The sequence below is a fragment of the Toxorhynchites rutilus genome, unplaced genomic scaffold (assembly GCF_029784135.1).
Source record: "Toxorhynchites rutilus septentrionalis strain SRP unplaced genomic scaffold, ASM2978413v1 HiC_scaffold_17, whole genome shotgun sequence".
NCBI lineage: Eukaryota > Metazoa > Arthropoda > Insecta > Diptera > Culicidae > Toxorhynchites > Toxorhynchites rutilus.
The window spans coordinates 111,810-135,135 of NW_026599729.1; the positions used below are offsets into that span (position 1 = coordinate 111,810).

Sequence of the window (23,326 nt, forward strand, 5' to 3'; positions counted from 1 at the left end):
GGAAAAGTTCTAGAAAGGATAGTAAATCGACGCCTAAAGACCTTTTTAGAGTCTAATAAGCTGCTCGATCCAAGACAGTTCGCTTTTCGTGCGGGAAAATGCACAGAAGATCACCTCGAAGATCTACAGGCTATTGTACATGACGTTATTGAGAAAGATCACCACGCAGATGTGGCATCACTTTATCTAAGTAAAGCATTTGATCAGCATGGAGATATCCAGTATTGAAGAGTCTCTTCGACTGGGTGATCCGTGGAAGACTAGGTTTCTATGTGAAAAGTTTCCTAGAAAATAGAACTCAGAGCCATAGTCAACAACACAAAATCTTCATTGAAAATCCAAGAAAGGGGAATTCCCCAAGGCTCGGTTGTATCGCCAACCCTCTTCATAATTATTATGCAGTCCCTTTTTGCAAAAAATCCGGAAAATGTAAAAATTCTTGTCTATGCGACATTGTGCTAGTACTAGCGACATTGTGCTAGTTTCAGTTAGCGTCACTGCATCAGCAACAAGAAAAACAGGAAGTGGGTTATATCTATGGTATAACCGCAAGGGTGACGTAGGACTATCGTTGATTTAGAGATCATTTGTTTGAATTTGAATCTGAATTGATTCTGAATGAATGAATATTTGGGGGACTTCGAAAACGAGAGTGTTACGTTGGATGCACAAGGTTTTATGCATCCAATATTGGATACGGAAATATTCTACTGATAGGGAAGAATAATCTTCAGAAGCTATTCTGTTAATTGCGATTGATTGAAAAATCACAAAACCAAATGTATTTGGTCACAGTGTTACATGGATAGAAAACACTTGAATGTAATTTTAAATTCCCAGAGGAACTGGCAGATTATTTTCAGTAACGATTAGATATTACCACATTTTCCTCGATACTGGAAGCCCACCAGTGGTTTATGCTAACTCGATAACCATCTGTTAATAGCACTTGATTGAAACATATTTGGTCACAGTGTTACATAGATAGAAAACATTCAAATAAATTCTTTCACATGAATGTATTTTTAAATTCCCAGAGGAACTGGCAGATTATTTTCCGGATCTTTCTCGATGCTGAATGGCATCCAAACGGTAAGAATTCCGTGCGTGTATATGTGTGTGTAGCGGCTGCTTCGATGGTCACCTTCTCTTCTCCTGAAGGATCGGCTTCTCTGTGCTCCCTCACAGGTTCAAACAAACTGCCTGCGTTTCAGGGCAGATCTCGATCCTTCGCCGTCCAGCACCCTCAGCAACGATGTTGTCTTGTCGATGTCCTCACGAAAAATGAATGCGTCTCACCACCAGAATATCGCTTAAGTATGCTTTTTGTGCGTGATTGAATCGAGAGAAGGCATGGTTTACGATGGCAATTTGGAAGGCAAACTAGAGGGGAATGAACTCTCTGAGCTCGGAACTTTCGGCGACTGAGCAATAATCGATTGCGGGCGCATACAATATTGGATACGGAAATATTCTACTGATGGGGAAGAATAATCTTCAGAAGCTATTCTGTTAATTGCGATTGATTGAAAAATCACAAAACCAAATGTATTTGGTCACAGTGTTACATGGATAGAAAACATTCAAATAAACTCTTTCACATGAATGTATTTTTAAATTCCCAGAGGAATTGGCAGATTATTTTCAGTAACGATTAGATATTTCCACATTTTCCTCGATACTGGAAGCCCACCAGTGGTTAATGCTAACTCGATAACCATCTGTTAATAGCACTTGATTGAAACATATTTGGTCACAGTGTTACATGGATAGAAAACATTCAAATAAACTCTTTCACATGAATGTATTTTTAAATTCCCAGAGGAACTGGCAGATTATTTTCCGGATCTTTCTCGATGCTGAATGGCATCCAAACGGAAAGAATTCCGTGCGTGTATGTGTGTGTGTTTGTAGCGGCTGCTTCGAGATCTTCCCAGGGAACAGTTTGTGGCATCACTCTCCTCCTGATGGATTCCCTTCTGGCCTAAGGTGCACAAACAGGCTCTTAGAGACACCGTTCATTCGCGCTTTCATGATAAACGAAGAGCTTCACCACAACAGCGACAACATGCTCCAATCGCTGTTCAATTAGAACTAAGTGGATTTCCGAGCGGCGCTCGCTTATATACCGATTGGTGATTTCAATAGCCTGTTTTGAAAGCAATTTTAAGACTATTGAAACAAGTTTTTGGATCAGAAAGTAACAAGTATAGAACGCGTAGACATTTTATCTATCGAATGAAGTGTTTATCATACCATTTCGTTCAGTTGTTTAGGAGCTATTAACGCTCAAAATCTCGGTCTCCGGCGTAACGCTTTCGTTTTCGAAACTTTGATTTTACACCCCGGTATAGAAATGTAAGACGTAGTCCTACGTCAAAAGACTTCAGAAAGCGATTGATTCTGTTCAAAACGGGGCTGGTTTCGATATATCCCCGAAAAATCAAAACTTCTGCATATATGTAATCCCAAAGCTCACTTCAAAGTTTCCAACCCTAAAATTTTCGAAACCCAAATTCCCTCAGTCAAAACTCTCAAAATACTTGGAGTAACTTTTGATAAGAGACTGATTTTTAAACCACATGCTCAGATGGTCAAAAAAGATGCCCGCAATAGATTGAATCTATTGAAGGCGATTTCTGGCAATCTAGCTTTGGGACATAGGAAATCTCTTTTACGGATAATAAATGCTTGGTTAATACCAAAAATTCTCTATGGAGTAAGCATCTTCAGCCGAGGTGGTGAAAAACCACTAAAAACGATCGAACCGGTATATAACAAGGCAATAAAGATAGCCATTGGTGCCTTCGTTACAAGTCCTACCCTCGCTGTTATGGCAGAGAGTGGGCAACTACCATTTGATCGACTCGTTACGAAGATTGTAACAAATAGAGCTATTCGTTACCTTTCAATTCCTGACCGTGACCATGATGTTACATTAATATCTCGGGCAAAGGACCAATTCAAAGAACACACGAATTAGAATCTTCCCGATATATGTGTACATTTGACGGTCATGGAAAGGAATTGGAATGTAAAACCGCCGAATGTTAACCTTGATTTACTCAAGGAAGTTCGTGCAGAAGATCTCCCATCAAAAGTGAAGGCCTGTTTCAATCACCTCGTAGTAACAAAATTCCAGTTTGAACATCAAGTACACTAAGCACTGATGGTGTCGGTTGCGGTATTTTTGAAAACCGATATACTGGTAGTTTCTCGCTTCCTCCACAATGCACTATTTTTAGCGCAGAAGCATTTTCGCTTCTAATCGCTACCCAAGAGTGCACACATGATTCTCTTCCTATTGTTCTGTTTTATGATCCCGCGAGCTGTCTCCGGGCTCTTCGAAAAGGTAAAAACCTTCACCCATGGATCATTGCAATAGAAGAAGCTGCCTCAGATAAAAATATTACCTTCTGTTGGATTCCCGGTGATACCGGAATTCCTGGAAATATTGTCGCCGACAAATTAGCCGGTAGGGGCAGAATTCAAGAACCCCCTAATGTACCCATTCCTCGCTCCGATGCGAAACTTTGGGTAAAACAGCAGATCCACCAAAGTTGGAACATAGCCTGGAGAAACAACAGACCAACTTTTCTTCAAAAAATTAAAAATACCACTCTTCCATGGCATGACAGAAACAACAGTAAGGAAAGACGGCTTCTCACCCGTCTTCGAATCGGCCATACAAAGGTCACTCATACATATCTTTTTCAAAGAAATAAAGAAAAACCTCAATGCTCTTGCAACGAGGCTCCCATCTCTGTAAGTCACTTACTACTGGATTGTCAACATACGAAGGATGCTAGAATTAGGATTAATATTGGAAAAAACCTAAGGGACATATTGAGTAATGATGACATTCAGGAGAATAACTTAATTTAATTTTTGAAAGAAACAGGACTTTACAGGAAAATATAGAACATTTGAAACTAGAATAATAAAAATAGTAGAAAAGAAAATCGGAGACGATTGAATCGTTAGATTTAAAGTCTCCGTAAACAAAGGAAAATAAGAAGAAACATTGCAAATACATAGGGGGCGCTTTTGCTCCCACCGAAATGTTGCTTCGTGTAATTTCATATCAATGGCCGATCGTGTATTGTGAAAAAATGATCACAAGTGTAAGTGTAAATTTTGTTTTGTGGTGAAAATTACTTGATATGTGAAACGATTTATTTCAATTTTCATAAATAAAAAATCAAGCTGTTTTTCCGCTCGAGAACGGGTCGTTTGGTTAAGCGGCGAGAAAAATTGTAGAAGTGAAGAAATATTAGAAAAAGTGATTTCCCATATGCTCTACATATAGTATAGTGTAGGTGTTGTTAGTCCAATTAAAATTCGCATTGGGTTGAATTAAACACAAACTAAAAATTATAAAAGAAAATTACTTTTTCCGTTTCCAATATGTTTTCTCTATATTAAGGTTAAAGTGGAAGCTAGCCACAATGGCGCTCATTTCTTTCATGTCCCTCCCTCATCACTCGCCCGAAAATCTATAATTTTGCGAAACAGTGTGAAGAAAATGATCGTTTTCGCACACTTCCCATCAAAACTCGAGCAAGTGCTCTGAAAGTTAAATTTTCATTTTCCAATCTTCGACCATGGTTTTGTTTGTTTGGTGAAATTCGTTATTTTTTACTCAATAAAATGTTATTCCTTAGTCATAGCGTTTCATGTCATGAAAATCAATAGAATAAAATTTTATTGATATCAATACAATTATTATTTTTACGTTTAATGGGTGTATAATGTAAGTTTAAGCAACTTTAACATTGGGTAAGAAAATTGTATTGCAGAGCTCGGAACACTGCCACGGCTGCCTATGCTTTCAAAAATAGTAAAGTATTACATTACATCAAAATGCCTCGGCCAACGAATATGTTCGAATATGCTCTCCAACGTGAATAGGTTCACAACAATACGATCAACGAAGGAAAATATTAAGGAATTCACCTCTATTCCGGATCCCGAACGGGTTGAAATTGGCAAAATAATGCATTTTGTAACCCGTTCGACTTCGATTAAGCACATTTATCAATCCGTTCGTCTTCGAATTATTTCGAAATTTGTTTATCATCATTGCAAGGATACCAAATTTGCAGACAAGTTCGCAATTTTACTGATATTAAATTTTTATCGGAGACTCTATTCTGTTGCATCGTATTTCTTTTCTATATGTCTTGACTCAATTCCCTGCAGTTTTTCAAACATCACTTTACTATTCTCACGATTACAAAGGTAGCTGGCAGGTATTTATACACATCAACATTTCATATTTTCGACGAAGACCTTCTGCTGGCATCTCTGGAGGTAATGATATTTACTAAATTCCTAAAGGGCACTGTTTAGATTTGGTGCGCTCTATCGCATTTGTGTACAAAAAGATCAATTCAAAAACAAAATTTGCAAATGAGAGTCCATCTGAGGAGGATATTCTAAAAAAAAATGTAAGATTGTCATTTGTTTCTTTCTTAAATGTAACAGCACTATTCGCATTTCCGCACATCGGGAAGAAAAGATAGCATTATATTAGATCCGCCATTATGAAGGTCAGCAAACTCAAATCAATGTGATATCTAATGGACAGACCAATCCACCAACATTGATTCCAAGTGCCCCAGCAAACTTGCAATGACAGCTTCACCAATGTAGAGCCCTCCGCCAAATCTATCAGCAGCTAACATCCCTCCAAATCCAATATTCGCACATACTTTGTCGAACCTAGCATACTACCCATACCTCTCGCCAATGCCATCAGCCGGTAGCACTCCAGCTTCGATAACTTCGAATGGGGCGATCCCGGACCAGCGCCAACACCTGTCAATCAAGGATCATCTAGTCAATCCACGATACCAAACAGTGCAAGCTCTCCAATGCCATCATCACCTGCGATTGGAGTGGGCGCGGAAACTTCACCATCAGCAGCTGCTTCATCAAATGTACCCTCGGGCACTGCCACTGCCATTACCGCTGTTGGAACACTTAAAGCACAACCTGCGACAGTTGCGGAGGCGGGCGCTGCCCGGCTAGAAGGTTTCCTAATATTGTGGTCGAGGAGCAAGAAAACCGTGACTGGTTGGACATTTTCTTTACCTTGTGTCGGGTGTGAATCCTGATGACCGTGGTACAGCGCGGACTCGATTATATACAGTTTTTGATTTCTGTTCACTGTATATAATCGAGTCAAATTTTTTTTTTATTTGTTTTTTTTACATGTATTTTTCGATTTTTGAAAATAAAAGAGGAATTTGATTTTTGATTCATCCCCTTTAAGTCAGAAAACACCTTTCTCACACGAAAAAAAATAATTTTTCCAGATTGTCTTAGGAGGTGATAGACGATTATATTTGATGAAAAAAATACTCCTACGCATATTTTCGAATTTCAACAATGACAGAGTTATAGAACAGAGAAGAGATAGTTTTTTTTTTGTTTCGGACTCTGTTGCTTCAAACTGGCTCTACATTAAAAAGTACGCTAAGGAAGACAATTTTGATGATTTCATTTGCAAGATGAGAAAAATTAGTACAGGATTACTCAATTAGTGGATGTTAATAACATTTTGGAAGTGAAAAATTCAAAGTTAATAATTTTTAATGTGTTATTATTAATTTTATCCTAAAATTTTAAATTGAACTACATTGTTTTGCAACAATTAAATTGAAGTTCTTTAACCGCTCTACAATTCGTTCTTTGACGCCCAACTTCTATCTTTCATTATTTGGCTGCAATATCGATCTAAACAATTCCTGGTGAAAATTCAAGCAATATCTTAAAAAATCCCGATTTTTACCCCACTGCACATGTAATAGCCACTTAAACTTCACCTTAACGCTGAAAGGCTCTCCTTTCCTTCTTGAAATAAGCTAGAAAATTTTTGTTTTTCCAAGCTGTATATAATCGAGTCCAAAATTGTATATAATCGAATCACATATAATCGAGTCCGACCTGTATATCTATACTCGTCTCCGGCAAGATGCTTAACGGTAGTTTTCGTAGGAGTGTTGCTCTATCTATATCAACTCGGCTGTTTCCGCAACAATAACACCGATCGGTTGGAAAAAGCTCGCAGAATTGTCGTTCAGCAGATCAACAATGCTTACGGAGTGAGACCAAATATCATTCCTCGGGCACGAATGGTTCCTCCCAGGCCGGTTGCTGCGGATGTGGCAGTTAATTATCTTTAAGCGGCACAAAACCCGGTTCCAGCACCTCCAGCTGAGTAACCTCCTGTGGCCGCTTACCTCTTTAAAAATCAATGAGAAAAATTATAAATTGAAATCTATATAATTTTACAAGGTTTTACCTTTAATTCGAATGTAGACGAATGCACAATAAATAATTTGCTGCAGAAACTATAACTTTTAAAACCATTTGCCGTTTTGACATGGGACTACGTATAACCGGAATATATGGAGGGTAAAATGAAAACCTAAACACAGAACATGCAGGAAAAATGAAAGATTTCGAATGCTTATAGCTCGAACATTTCTTACTGGATAGGAGAGATGTTTGCATCACTTGATAGGGAATATTTCTACGCATCTATCGCAACTAACAAAATGTTGTTTTTCATTAGATAAACAATTGAATAACTGTAAAATATTAGGCGTTATCTAAACGCCCTAACTGCATCGTTCTGATTGGCCCGATTTACGGTTTCCCTAACACAGCCATCAAAACCAAGCAGCCTTGGGGAAATCGGCATTGCAAATACATGAAAGTAGGGGGACTTTTGTTCTCATCGAAAAATGTTCCCTAACACAGACTTTAAAACCAAGCATGAAGTGTAGATATTGAAATGAATTGGTCCCAAGATGGATCCTTGAGGAACACCTGCATTCACAATGAATTTCTCTGATGAAATATTGTTTATAGAAACATTGAACGCTCTATCAGAAAGATAATTTTTTATAATTTTTATCAAGTATGTAGGAAAACCAAAGTTCTGAAGCTTGTAAATGAGACCATTATGCCAAACATTATCAAATGCTTTTTCAACATCAAGAAGTGCCATGGCAGATGATTTTGAAACTGACTTGTTTCGTCTGATTATATTGTATACTCTACGAAGCTGGTGAATTGTAGAGTGACCTTTTCGGAATCCAAACTGCTCATCCAAAAATATATTGTGCTCATCTGCAAAAGCAAGAATGCGCGTTAATATAATTTTTTCGAATACTTTCGAAAATGCTGGGAGAAGGCTAATTGGTCGATAGCTCTTTGAAGAAGAAGGATCTTTTCCGGGTTTTAGTATCGGGATCACTTTTGCCAACTTCCAACTCGAGGGGAAGTAGCCAAGTGATAGACATCTGTTGAAGACAGAAGTCATAATTTCATATAAGTTGTTACTAAGATGTTTCAACTCAATGTTAAATATACTGTCGAAGCCGGGGGCCTTCATATTCTTCAACGAGCGTATAACCGAGATAACCTCTGCAGTCGAGATGATTTCACTCTCTTGAGGTACAGAATGGATATTGTCAATAGCCCTTACAGTATCATTCGCCGAAGCTTCAAATGGACTTGTAATGTTCTGGCCAAGATTGTGTGAACTAGCGAAATGGTTGCCAATTGCATTAGCCTTTTCGGCAGGTGTTATCAATCGTTCTGAATTGTCAGGTTGAAGAAGAGGAGGAATAGGATTAGACTTGGTCTTGAGAATTTTAGCGAGCCTCCAAAAAGGCTTGGAGTTATTCGGAAGTTTACTAATATCTTTTGCGAATTTTTTGTTACGGAGATCAATCATTCTGGCCTGGATAACCTTGGTTAACTGATTATACTGTCGTTTCCTCTCTCGAATACCAGTACGTTGGTACTGCCTTCGATAGAGGTTCCGAAGCCTAATCAAATGTTTAGTAATGGAATCAATTTGAACAGAGTCACTCACCTGAATCGTTTCTGGGATGTGGTTTTGGCGAGCCTGAATAACTGCAGTTTGAATAGAGCTGACTGTTGCTTCGATATCTTCGGGAGATTCAAGAGGCTGATTGAGATCAATGTTGTTGTCAATAAGCTGCTGGAATTCCACCCAATTCGCACGATGATGGTCCCGTCTACATTGTGGCCTCCTGACTACGACATTCACTCCCAATTCAACCATCACTGGGAAGTGATCCGGACTCAACTCGTTAAGGGCAATAGGATCACCGATGTGGCGATCCATGTTGGTAATGAAGAAATCAATTATGGAATGTACTCCAGAACGAGAAATGCGAGTGGGGGTCGCTGGACTAAGAATCCTGTAGCGCCCACACTGTAGATCATCATTTAGAGTCACTCCATTTTGATTCCTCCTTTGGTTTCCCCAGGACTGATGTCGAGCATTAATGTCCCCGCCGATGACGTATTTCGACTGCCTTCGTGTTAGCTTGATGATATCGTTTTTAAGAAGCAACGCTGAGCCATCTCTGATTGACGTCTGTTTGGGATAGTAGACCGCAATCACGATAATAGACCCAATCGATGTTGTGATTTCCGCCCCAATAGCTTCGATGATGTTGAGTTTCAGACACGGCAAAAGTCGATATCTGATGTTATTTCTGATGGCTAAGGCAACACCTCCTCCACCAGAACCAGCACGATCCATTCTCAATAGACGATAATTCGGGACTCGAATATTAATATTCGGTTTAAGATGCGTCTCAGTAACGATAGCTACGTCGATGCTGTTTGTCACCAGGAAGTCAGTGAACTCGATAAGCTTACTCTTAAGAGAGCAGGCATTCCAATTAATTAGCCTTAGAGATGACCGATCCATGGTTATAATAAAAATGTAGCATAACTTGTACTTGTTCCTGTTGGTTGCGACAACTTCTAGTCTGTCGATCTAGCTCAAGAACAGGGTTGCAAGTTCTTGCATGCTATAAAGCTCCTCAGTAGAAGAGGAATGAGGTGAAGGTTTTGGTGTAGGTGATAAACCAATAGCTGCAACCTTACTATAGCTCGGTTGCTCCTTTTTTGGCTTTTCGCTAGAAGAGGCCGTTTGGGGGCGACCTGTAGGAAGTGGAAGAGGAGGAAGAACAGGAATCGTGCGAGAAACCATTGGAGGGAACTCTTTGTCAGTAAATTCTGGAACCTTCTTCCTATTCTGTGTTTTATCAGTAGCTTGCTTCCAGATACGTTTAAAATCCGCACGTTTTGTGCAGCTACGGCTGGTGGCTTGGTGACTTTCGCCACAGTTAACGCATTTGCGAGGTTCTTTTTCTGGAAGGCTGCAAGTGCTTGTTAGGTGGTCAGCAGCACACTTGCCACAACGAGTTTTCATGTGACAGTTTCTTGTTCCGTGTCCGAAACCAAGGCAATTTGAACATTGCGTTACATCCCGATGTTGAGGTTTGTATCGGTCCCATTGTACCGAGATGTTGAAGATCTCACTGATTTCTCTTATGCGAGTTATGTTGGTTGATCCTTTCTTGAAGTGGATCAGGTACAAAACATTGGAATACCCATTGTCTGGCGTTTTATGCCTAGTCATCCGATATACAGCTAACGGCTGAATATTGTATGATTGTTCCAGATCTTTTTTAATATCCTCCAACTCAATAGCAGGAAGACCTCGCAACACTACCTTAAATGGTTTTTCAGACGGCGTATCGTGAGTGTAAAACTCATGATTTTTTGATTTCAGGTATGATCCAATTATTTTATATTGCTCCAGGTTGGGACAAGTGATTTTAATACCGATGCTGCATATTTTAAAAACTGGCTGCAATTTCAGCGCCAGCAGTTCAGACCTCAAAGTTCCTATATCTCTCGATGTTGTAAAATAAGGTGGTACTTTCATCTTTTTCTCTACATTTACTTTCTCGGTAGTTGGTTCCTCCTCGGTATGGCCATCCAATAAAGCATAGCGGTTTCTTTCTAATATTGGCTCCTTGCCGGTGTCCGATCGATGTCGTTTGTTGGTGCCATGTGGTATGCCTGGGTCGGTTGACCGGGTTTTCCCCATTGTTGTAGTCCTCAAGGGCAGACAGGTAGTTGATGAATCGCAGGTAGACAATCTGAAAAGAGAAATAAATAGCTTTTTAAAAATCAGGTAATGAATGGAGCTCCAAACACGTCCGTCTCTGTCGACGGTCGGAGTGGAATGATAAAAGTTTGCCTCAGCGAGATCCACTGTTTATACGCTAGGCAAGTGTTCCCCTTCAATCTTCTTCTTTTCCTCTGTTCGCGGAGACTTCAAATCCTACGATTTCCCCTTCAATGCTCGTTATTGACAGCTCTGTTCTGGAAAGCACGCAAATGGACAGAACAAATGTAAGGAAAAATGAAAACGCTTAAAGTTTTCATGAATTTTAACCATTTACAAACCAGGAGATTCCAATGTATAGCATATTAAACAAATCTTAGGGAATTTCCGATTCGTTTAGTATGTAAATCGCCAAAATCTGTTCGCGGCAAAAATAGTTATTAACATTAACTTTATTTCATAAAAACGTGACCTGTTTTCTGATTTGGCACCCTTAATGAAAGACGTAGCTCTACGTCAAAACGGCATGTAACGCTTTAGATAATTAATTTTTAAATGCTGATAAAAAATATCAGCCAAATCGGTCGAGTAGATCCTGATATATTGATACCACCAATTGAAAAACATGGTTTTGAGAAAAACGCGTTTGAAAATTCGTACAGCAATACTCTGTAACTCCTTCTATTCTCCTTCCTCCTTCTATAAGACCAGGTGATGACCTTGCAGCTTTATGTCATTGTAAACAAACAATGCTTCAATTTATATTCTACTGTGTAGATATTGGTGACTAGTGATCCCCGATACAGAAATCAATTATTAATCGAACGAATACGGTGCAACTATCGCAATAAACGAAGCCTGAGACGAGACATGACAATAGGGGGCCGATTCCGGACCACCACTTCTGTCAAACTCGGACCACTTGCAACTCGCCTTCTGATTGGCTAATGAGTAAAATAATTAACAAAGATAAATATGTTGCCAAATATATTCAAAATTTAATAATTGTTGCATTCACATTTCAATTTAGCGATAATTTCTATAATGGATTTTTTTTGTATATTTTCGTTTCTATTACGTCCGGTGTTCCCGAAGAGAAGGAAACATTGCATCGGAATTTCCACCCTACATCTTTTCGGGATTATTTTGCCATCTAGCATAGCATAATAGCAGCGACCTAACAGAGAAGAGCATTCAATTATTTTCCAACCGTAAAGCAGTTAGCAATATAATTATAATCTAATAACAAATAACAACCAACGCAGCAGAAAAGTATTTAAAATCATATTGGAACTTGAATAAACCATACATACCTACAGAAAAAAAACCTGAATAAACGCTATGTTATTATTTGGGAATGTATGATTTTATCAATATTTCAGTACTGTTAGTATTTGAACGATATCAAAGTTAAATTATAAGGCCTTATTTCCGTATACACTCCACGGTAAAAACGAATTGAAGTTTATCCGCGATGACAGAGATACGGTATCGATATCTGGAAACGAAATAAGCTTTTAACAAGTCTTACTACTCGGCCCGAAGGCACTTTTAAATTGTTAAAACCTGAATGAAAATTTTTACTTGGCGTTATTTATTTACTTGAAGAACGTCTTTCTTACCCTAACTTGACCTGTTTTCTATACACTTTGCGATATTCTCACTAAAACTACTCATTATAATATAAAATTATCTTCAGATACAATTTTTGTACGAGATTATTTTACCAAATGAAGAAAGCAAAGTTTTCCATTCACAATCAACACTAATATGATACGGAGAAGTTAATTTTCATTCATAATTTCTATTTGAAGAGTGTTCATTCTACCTGAAAACCCATCATTTTCTCTAACTCGTAAAACGAAATTTCATGGCGTGTCGTCCATTCCGTTTTCATCTTGAAGTGTAAACGGTAAGGCCCGTAATCTCTTGATAAATAAAATGAACTTTGAATTTAATTCATATATGTCAACATATCATACACCTACTATCAAATCTACGTTTTCTAGTTTTCTTTATCTCTTCACATTTTATTTTTTGGATACCAAAATAACAGGAAAATACTTATTGTTTAAAATATGTGATATTCGGTCGGAAGATTAATACAAAAAAAATTATGCAACTCAGAAAATACATGATACGAAGAACACATGTTTTTCATGGGAAAATAATCTTCCGAAATTTTATAACATTTGGCAACCTTCACATCTCGCTTCCCTGTTATCTAGCACTTGGTCGAAGAAAATGCAGAAAGAAGAGTAAGAAGCCAGTTGTCACGTCTTGTCTTAGGTGATTACATCGTGTTGGCTCAACCGATCCCGCTTCCGTTGCTACCTTCAAAATTTTTGTGTGCAGTCAGCCGATTGCAAAATTCCAGCCGTAAATTGCACTCAACCGAGGGCTGTGTGTTTTTGAAGTTATCCTTTGGCTTGTGTAGAGAAAAAAGACTATACCTAAAAGTGTGTTTTTGTTTCCCGAGAATTCGCGTGAAGAAAAAATTGTGTCCGATCGGAAGTTCCCGTGTGTCCTTAGATTGACGACGCAGTTTGTGTGAGCATAACTCTGCAACGTGTCCGAAAAAGTTGTAGAAGTAAAACAAAACGTGTATGATTCTGTACGAAACCGACGGTGTGTAAACTAAATGTATGAGTACAAACAAACTGAAGTGTTTTGTCCAATCAATTTGCATTGTAATAGGTTATTGATAACAACTGTGATTAAATTATCTTAACTTTTTTTAATTAAATGAAGTAATTTTCCGGCTATGAATTTCATTAAATACTTTTTTACCCTCATGTATATTTTCAGGTGATTGCATCCAGAAATCTTTAGACGATATCGCACAAAATTCAGCGATTCGAAATGACGTTCCTTCACAACAAACAGGCTCAAAACAAAAGAATTCTGATACTGGAAATACGTTGTCTAGCAATGAAAGCATGTCTGTTGTCGATGAATTGAAAGGTATGTACAATAGAACAATCAATTTTTTTATTCTTCTAATTTGTTGATTCGTATGTTGTAATTTAAAAACCAAAGATTGTTTAAAGCACTGGTTGGAAAACTTATGAAGCGATCGCCGTTGACGTATTCTATGACCAAAACCGCGTTCTCTCTCGACCTCTCCGTCATTGGTTCCGATCTAAAATTGATTGGATAACAACTCGACAAATATTTGGATTTTTGAAATATTTTGAGCGTATCAGTGGTGCAATGAGTTTGTTCTCTATGATCGGAAAAATTACCGACTGGACCATTTTTGGATCCAAATGCTCTTGGATTACATCACGGGAACACCAAGCCAAACTGATGCTATTGGATTACATCACGGGAACACCAAGCCAAACTGATGCTATTGGATTACATCACGGGAACACCAAGCCAAACTGATGCTATTGGATTACATCACGGGAACACCAAGCCGAATGCGTAAATGGGTGCGAATATTACTTCGCTCGGACGCATTCATACGCAAACAATTTTTCATGACTGTTCCATGCGAAAGCAGAACAGAAACCGATGCGAGTGAAAGTACTCACGCCTTGCGTATGTCTGCTTTTCGCGTTGACGGTGGAATGGTGTCATCTGGATACGACATTAGTTTGTATGAGACCAGCTATTCTCTATCAGTCGCCCTTAAAGCAGTTTTAAATTGCTAAAATTTGTATGAAATTTTTTTCTTGGTGTTATTTACCTATTAGACGTACGTCGTTATGACCCTAATTTAAACGATTTTCAGATTTTTCAGATATTCTCACCAGAACATAACATTATAATATAAAATTATCTAGAGACACAATTTTTGCATGATATTTTTTCACTACTTGCAAGCAAAAGTGATTTTCATTTACATAGAGTACTAATTTGGTTTGGGAAAATTAATTCTCATTCATAATTTTGATTTTAAAAGTGTGTTCATTTCTACTGCAACCCCATATTGTCATGCCTACTCCTCCATTCCGTAATACGAAGCTCAATGCCCAAACACTCATGCAAGCGAGCAAAACAAATCACGGTTTCTTCATGTGCCTATATTTTGTGACCGTGTTCGGGAACACATTGCGATCACCAATCATCATCAATGAGCAAGATTGTTATGATTTCAATAGCTTGCTTTCAAAGCAATTTTTAAGCTTTTGAACCGATAAGTGACAATCATATAATTCGTTGACATTTTATCTCTTGGATGAAGTGATTATTATACCACTCCATCCAGCCGGTAAAGAGGTATTAACGTTCAAAACCTTGCAGTCCAGCGTCACTCTCTCGTTTTAGAAACTTTGAACTAACACCCCGGTACAGAAATGAAAGACGTAGTCAAAACCAACATCTTCTATACAATTTTCGACTCTTTTGAGTTGTGTTGGAAAAGTTCTAGAAAGGATAGTAAATCGACGCCTAAAGACCTTTTTAGAGTCTAATAAGCTGCTCGATCCAAGACAGTTCGCTTTTCGTGCGGGAAAATGCACAGAAGATCACCTCGAAGATCTACAGGCTATTGTACATGACGTTATTGAGAAAGATCACCACGCAGATGTGGCATCACTTTATCTAAGTAAAGCATTTGATCAGCATGGAGATATCCAGTATTGAAGAGTCTCTTCGACTGGGTGATCCGTGGAAGACTAGGTTTCTATGTGAAAAGTTTCCTAGAAAATAGAACTCAGAGCCATAGTCAACAACACAAAATCTTCATTGAAAATCCAAGAAAGGGGAATTCCCCAAGGCTCGGTTGTATCGCCAACCCTCTTCATAATTATTATGCAGTCCCTTTTTGCAAAAAATCCGGAAAATGTAAAAATTCTTGTCTATGCGACATTGTGCTAGTACTAGCGACATTGTGCTAGTTTCAGTTAGCGTCACTGCATCAGCAACAAGAAAAACAGGAAGTGGGTTATATCTATGGTATAACCGCAAGGGTGACGTAGGACTATCGTTGATTTAGAGATCATTTGTTTGAATTTGAATCTGAATTGATTCTGAATGAATGAATATTTGGGGGACTTCGAAAACGAGAGTGTTACGTTGGATGCACAAGGTTTTATGCATCCAATATTGGATACGGAAATATTCTACTGATAGGGAAGAATAATCTTCAGAAGCTATTCTGTTAATTGCGATTGATTGAAAAATCACAAAACCAAATGTATTTGGTCACAGTGTTACATGGATAGAAAACACTTGAATGTAATTTTAAATTCCCAGAGGAACTGGCAGATTATTTTCAGTAACGATTAGATATTACCACATTTTCCTCGATACTGGAAGCCCACCAGTGGTTTATGCTAACTCGATAACCATCTGTTAATAGCACTTGATTGAAACATATTTGGTCACAGTGTTACATAGATAGAAAACATTCAAATAAATTCTTTCACATGAATGTATTTTTAAATTCCCAGAGGAACTGGCAGATTATTTTCCGGATCTTTCTCGATGCTGAATGGCATCCAAACGGTAAGAATTCCGTGCGTGTATATGTGTGTGTAGCGGCTGCTTCGATGGTCACCTTCTCTTCTCCTGAAGGATCGGCTTCTCTGTGCTCCCTCACAGGTTCAAACAAACTGCCTGCGTTTCAGGGCAGATCTCGATCCTTCGCCGTCCAGCACCCTCAGCAACGATGTTGTCTTGTCGATGTCCTCACGAAAAATGAATGCGTCTCACCACCAGAATATCGCTTAAGTATGCTTTTTGTGCGTGATTGAATCGAGAGAAGGCATGGTTTACGATGGCAATTTGGAAGGCAAACTAGAGGGGAATGAACTCTCTGAGCTCGGAACTTTCGGCGACTGAGCAATAATCGATTGCGGGCGCATACAATATTGGATACGGAAATATTCTACTGATGGGGAAGAATAATCTTCAGAAGCTATTCTGTTAATTGCGATTGATTGAAAAATCACAAAACCAAATGTATTTGGTCACAGTGTTACATGGATAGAAAACATTCAAATAAACTCTTTCACATGAATGTATTTTTAAATTCCCAGAGGAATTGGCAGATTATTTTCAGTAACGATTAGATATTTCCACATTTTCCTCGATACTGGAAGCCCACCAGTGGTTAATGCTAACTCGATAACCATCTGTTAATAGCACTTGATTGAAACATATTTGGTCACAGTGTTACATGGATAGAAAACATTCAAATAAACTCTTTCACATGAATGTATTTTTAAATTCCCAGAGGAACTGGCAGATTATTTTCCGGATCTTTCTCGATGCTGAATGGCATCCAAACGGAAAGAATTCCGTGCGTGTATGTGTGTGTGTTTGTAGCGGCTGCTTCGAGATCTTCCCAGGGAACAGTTTGTGGCATCACTCTCCTCCTGATGGATTCCCTTCTGGCCTAAGGTGCACAAACAGGCTCTTAGAGACACCGTTCATTCGCGCTTTCATGATAAACGAAGAGCTTCACCACAACAGCGACAACATGCTCCAATCGCTGTTCAATTAGAACTAAGTGGATTTCCGAGCGGCGCTCGCTTATATACCGATTGGTGATTTCAATAGCCTGTTTTGAAAGCAATTTTAAGACTATTGAAACAAGTTTTTGGATCAGAAAGTAACAAGTATAGAACGCGTAGACATTTTATCTATCGAATGAAGTGTTTATCATACCATTTCGTTCAGTTGTTTAGGAGCTATTAACGCTCAAAATCTCGGTCTCCGGCGTAACGCTTTCGTTTTCGAAACTTTGATTTTACACCCCGGTATAGAAATGTAAGACGTAGTCCTACGTCAAAAGACTTCAGAAAGCGATTGATTCTGTTCAAAACGGGGCTGGTTTCGATATATCCCCGAAAAATCAAAACTTCTGCATATATGTAATCCCAAAGCTCACTTCAAAGTTTCCAACCCTAAAATTTTCGAAACCCAAATTCCCTCAGTCAAAACTCTCAAAATACTTGGAGTAACTTTTGATAAGAGACTGATTTTTAAACCACATGCTCAGATGGTCAAAAAAGATGCCCGCAATAGATTGAATCTATTGAAGGCGATTTCTGGCAATCTAGCTTTGGGACATAGGAAATCTCTTTTACGGATAATAAATGCTTGGTTAATACCAAAAATTCTCTATGGAGTAAGCATCTTCAGCCGAGGTGGTGAAAAACCACTAAAAACGATCGAACCGGTATATAACAAGGCAATAAAGATAGCCATTGGTGCCTTCGTTACAAGTCCTACCCTCGCTGTTATGGCAGAGAGTGGGCAACTACCATTTGATCGACTCGTTACGAAGATTGTAACAAATAGAGCTATTCGTTACCTTTCAATTCCTGACCGTGACCATGATGTTACATTAATATCTCGGGCAAAGGACCAATTCAAAGAACACACGAATTAGAATCTTCCCGATATATGTGTACATTTGACGGTCATGGAAAGGAATTGGAATGTAAAACCGCCGAATGTTAACCTTGATTTACTCAAGGAAGTTCGTGCAGAAGATCTCCCATCAAAAGTGAAGGCCTGTTTCAATCACCTCGTAGTAACAAAATTCCAGTTTGAACATCAAGTACACTAAGCACTGATGGTGTCGGTTGCGGTATTTTTGAAAACCGATATACTGGTAGTTTCTCGCTTCCTCCACAATGCACTATTTTTAGCGCAGAAGCATTTTCGCTTCTAATCGCTACCCAAGAGTGCACACATGATTCTCTTCCTATTGTTCTGTTTTATGATCCCGCGAGCTGTCTCCGGGCTCTTCGAAAAGGTAAAAACCTTCACCCATGGATCATTGCAATAGAAGAAGCTGCCTCAGATAAAAATATTACCTTCTGTTGGATTCCCGGTGATACCGGAATTCCTGGAAATATTGTCGCCGACAAATTAGCCGGTAGGGGCAGAATTCAAGAACCCCCTAATGTACCCATTCCTCGCTCCGATGCGAAACTTTGGGTAAAACAGCAGATCCACCAAAGTTGGAACATAGCCTGGAGAAACAACAGACCAACTTTTCTTCAAAAAATTAAAAATACCACTCTTCCATGGCATGACAGAAACAACAGTAAGGAAAGACGGCTTCTCACCCGTCTTCGAATCGGCCATACAAAGGTCACTCATACATATCTTTTTCAAAGAAATAAAGAAAAACCTCAATGCTCTTGCAACGAGGCTCCCATCTCTGTAAGTCACTTACTACTGGATTGTCAACATACGAAGGATGCTAGAATTAGGATTAATATTGGAAAAAACCTAAGGGACATATTGAGTAATGATGACATTCAGGAGAATAACTTAATTTAATTTTTGAAAGAAACAGGACTTTACAGGAAAATATAGAACATTTGAAACTAGAATAATAAAAATAGTAGAAAAGAAAATCGGAGACGATTGAATCGTTAGATTTAAAGTCTCCGTAAACAAAGGAAAATAAGAAGAAACATTGCAAATACATAGGGGGCGCTTTTGCTCCCACCGAAATGTTGCTTCGTGTAATTTCATATCAATGGCCGATCGTGTATTGTGAAAAAATGATCACAAGTGTAAGTGTAAATTTTGTTTTGTGGTGAAAATTACTTGATATGTGAAACGATTTATTTCAATTTTCATAAATAAAAAATCAAGCTGTTTTTCCGCTCGAGAACGGGTCGTTTGGTTAAGCGGCGAGAAAAATTGTAGAAGTGAAGAAATATTAGAAAAAGTGATTTCCCATATGCTCTACATATAGTATAGTGTAGGTGTTGTTAGTCCAATTAAAATTCGCATTGGGTTGAATTAAACACAAACTAAAAATTATAAAAGAAAATTACTTTTTCCGTTTCCAATATGTTTTCTCTATATTAAGGTTAAAGTGGAAGCTAGCCACAATGGCGCTCATTTCTTTCATGTCCCTCCCTCATCACTCGCCCGAAAATCTATAATTTTGCGAAACAGTGTGAAGAAAATGATCGTTTTCGCACACTTCCCATCAAAACTCGAGCAAGTGCTCTGAAAGTTAAATTTTCATTTTCCAATCTTCGACCATGGTTTTGTTTGTTTGGTGAAATTCGTTATTTTTTACTCAATAAAATGTTATTCCTTAGTCATAGCGTTTCATGTCATGAAAATCAATAGAATAAAATTTTATTGATATCAATACAATTATTATTTTTACGTTTAATGGGTGTATAATGTAAGTTTAAGCAACTTTAACATTGGGTAAGAAAATTGTATTGCAGAGCTCGGAACACTGCCACGGCTGCCTATGCTTTCAAAAATAGTAAAGTATTACATTACATCAAAATGCCTCGGCCAACGAATATGTTCGAATATGCTCTCCAACGTGAATAGGTTCACAACAATACGATCAACGAAGGAAAATATTAAGGAATTCACCTCTATTCCGGATCCCGAACGGGTTGAAATTGGCAAAATAATGCATTTTGTAACCCGTTCGACTTCGATTAAGCACATTTATCAATCCGTTCGTCTTCGAATTATTTCGAAATTTGTTTATCATCATTGCAAGGATACCAAATTTGCAGACAAGTTCGCAATTTTACTGATATTAAATTTTTATCGGAGACTCTATTCTGTTGCATCGTATTTCTTTTCTATATGTCTTGACTCAATTCCCTGCAGTTTTTCAAACATCACTTTACTATTCTCACGATTACAAAGGTAGCTGGCAGGTATTTATACACATCAACATTTCATATTTTCGACGAAGACCTTCTGCTGGCATCTCTGGAGGTAATGATATTTACTAAATTCCTAAAGGGCACTGTTTAGATTTGGTGCGCTCTATCGCATTTGTGTACAAAAAGATCAATTCAAAAACAAAATTTGCAAATGAGAGTCCATCTGAGGAGGATATTCTAAAAAAAAATGTAAGATTGTCATTTGTTTCTTTCTTAAATGTAACAGCACTATTCGCATTTCCGCACATCGGGAAGAAAAGATAGCATTATATTAGATCCGCCATTATGAAGGTCAGCAAACTCAAATCAATGTGATATCTAATGGACAGACCAATCCACCAACATTGATTCCAAGTGCCCCAGCAAACTTGCAATGACAGCTTCACCAATGTAGAGCCCTCCGCCAAATCTATCAGCAGCTAACATCCCTCCAAATCCAATATTCGCACATACTTTGTCGAACCTAGCATACTACCCATACCTCTCGCCAATGCCATCAGCCGGTAGCACTCCAGCTTCGATAACTTCGAATGGGGCGATCCCGGACCAGCGCCAACACCTGTCAATCAAGGATCATCTAGTCAATCCACGATACCAAACAGTGCAAGCTCTCCAATGCCATCATCACCTGCGATTGGAGTGGGCGCGGAAACTTCACCATCAGCAGCTGCTTCATCAAATGTACCCTCGGGCACTGCCACTGCCATTACCGCTGTTGGAACACTTAAAGCACAACCTGCGACAGTTGCGGAGGCGGGCGCTGCCCGGCTAGAAGGTTTCCTAATATTGTGGTCGAGGAGCAAGAAAACCGTGACTGGTTGGACATTTTCTTTACCTTGTGTCGGGTGTGAATCCTGATGACCGTGGTACAGCGCGGACTCGATTATATACAGTTTTTGATTTCTGTTCACTGTATATAATCGAGTCAAATTTTTTTTTTATTTGTTTTTTTTACATGTATTTTTCGATTTTTGAAAATAAAAGAGGAATTTGATTTTTGATTCATCCCCTTTAAGTCAGAAAACACCTTTCTCACACGAAAAAAAATAATTTTTCCAGATTGTCTTAGGAGGTGATAGACGATTATATTTGATGAAAAAAATACTCCTACGCATATTTTCGAATTTCAACAATGACAGAGTTATAGAACAGAGAAGAGATAGTTTTTTTTTTGTTTCGGACTCTGTTGCTTCAAACTGGCTCTACATTAAAAAGTACGCTAAGGAAGACAATTTTGATGATTTCATTTGCAAGATGAGAAAAATTAGTACAGGATTACTCAATTAGTGGATGTTAATAACATTTTGGAAGTGAAAAATTCAAAGTTAATAATTTTTAATGTGTTATTATTAATTTTATCCTAAAATTTTAAATTGAACTACATTGTTTTGCAACAATTAAATTGAAGTTCTTTAACCGCTCTACAATTCGTTCTTTGACGCCCAACTTCTATCTTTCATTATTTGGCTGCAATATCGATCTAAACAATTCCTGGTGAAAATTCAAGCAATATCTTAAAAAATCCCGATTTTTACCCCACTGCACATGTAATAGCCACTTAAACTTCACCTTAACGCTGAAAGGCTCTCCTTTCCTTCTTGAAATAAGCTAGAAAATTTTTGTTTTTCCAAGCTGTATATAATCGAGTCCAAAATTGTATATAATCGAATCACATATAATCGAGTCCGACCTGTATATCTATACTCGTCTCCGGCAAGATGCTTAACGGTAGTTTTCGTAGGAGTGTTGCTCTATCTATATCAACTCGGCTGTTTCCGCAACAATAACACCGATCGGTTGGAAAAAGCTCGCAGAATTGTCGTTCAGCAGATCAACAATGCTTACGGAGTGAGACCAAATATCATTCCTCGGGCACGAATGGTTCCTCCCAGGCCGGTTGCTGCGGATGTGGCAGTTAATTATCTTTAAGCGGCACAAAACCCGGTTCCAGCACCTCCAGCTGAGTAACCTCCTGTGGCCGCTTACCTCTTTAAAAATCAATGAGAAAAATTATAAATTGAAATCTATATAATTTTACAAGGTTTTACCTTTAATTCGAATGTAGACGAATGCACAATAAATAATTTGCTGCAGAAACTATAACTTTTAAAACCATTTGCCGTTTTGACATGGGACTACGTATAACCGGAATATATGGAGGGTAAAATGAAAACCTAAACACAGAACATGCAGGAAAAATGAAAGATTTCGAATGCTTATAGCTCGAACATTTCTTACTGGATAGGAGAGATGTTTGCATCACTTGATAGGGAATATTTCTACGCATCTATCGCAACTAACAAAATGTTGTTTTTCATTAGATAAACAATTGAATAACTGTAAAATATTAGGCGTTATCTAAACGCCCTAACTGCATCGTTCTGATTGGCCCGATTTACGGTTTCCCTAACACAGCCATCAAAACCAAGCAGCCTTGGGGAAATCGGCATTGCAAATACATGAAAGTAGGGGGACTTTTGTTCTCATCGAAAAATGTTCCCTAACACAGACTTTAAAACCAAGCATGAAGTGTAGATATTGAAATGAATTGGTCCCAAGATGGATCCTTGAGGAACACCTGCATTCACAATGAATTTCTCTGATGAAATATTGTTTATAGAAACATTGAACGCTCTATCAGAAAGATAATTTTTTATAATTTTTATCAAGTATGTAGGAAAACCAAAGTTCTGAAGCTTGTAAATGAGACCATTATGCCAAACAT

General features: G+C 38.3%; 1 protein-coding gene across 1 annotated transcript in view; it reads left to right on the plus strand.

Annotated features, from left to right (window-relative positions):
* Positions 1-23,326, plus strand: part of LOC129781701 (uncharacterized) — a gene marked incomplete at its 3' end in the record, with an annotated part of 132,174 nt that overhangs the window by 41,795 nt on the left and 67,053 nt on the right. Inside the window, exon 5 of the mRNA XM_055789272.1 lies at positions 13,784-13,939. Within this exon, the coding sequence (XP_055645247.1) occupies positions 13,784-13,939 (156 nt within the window). The remainder of the gene's footprint in view (positions 1-13,783; positions 13,940-23,326) is intronic.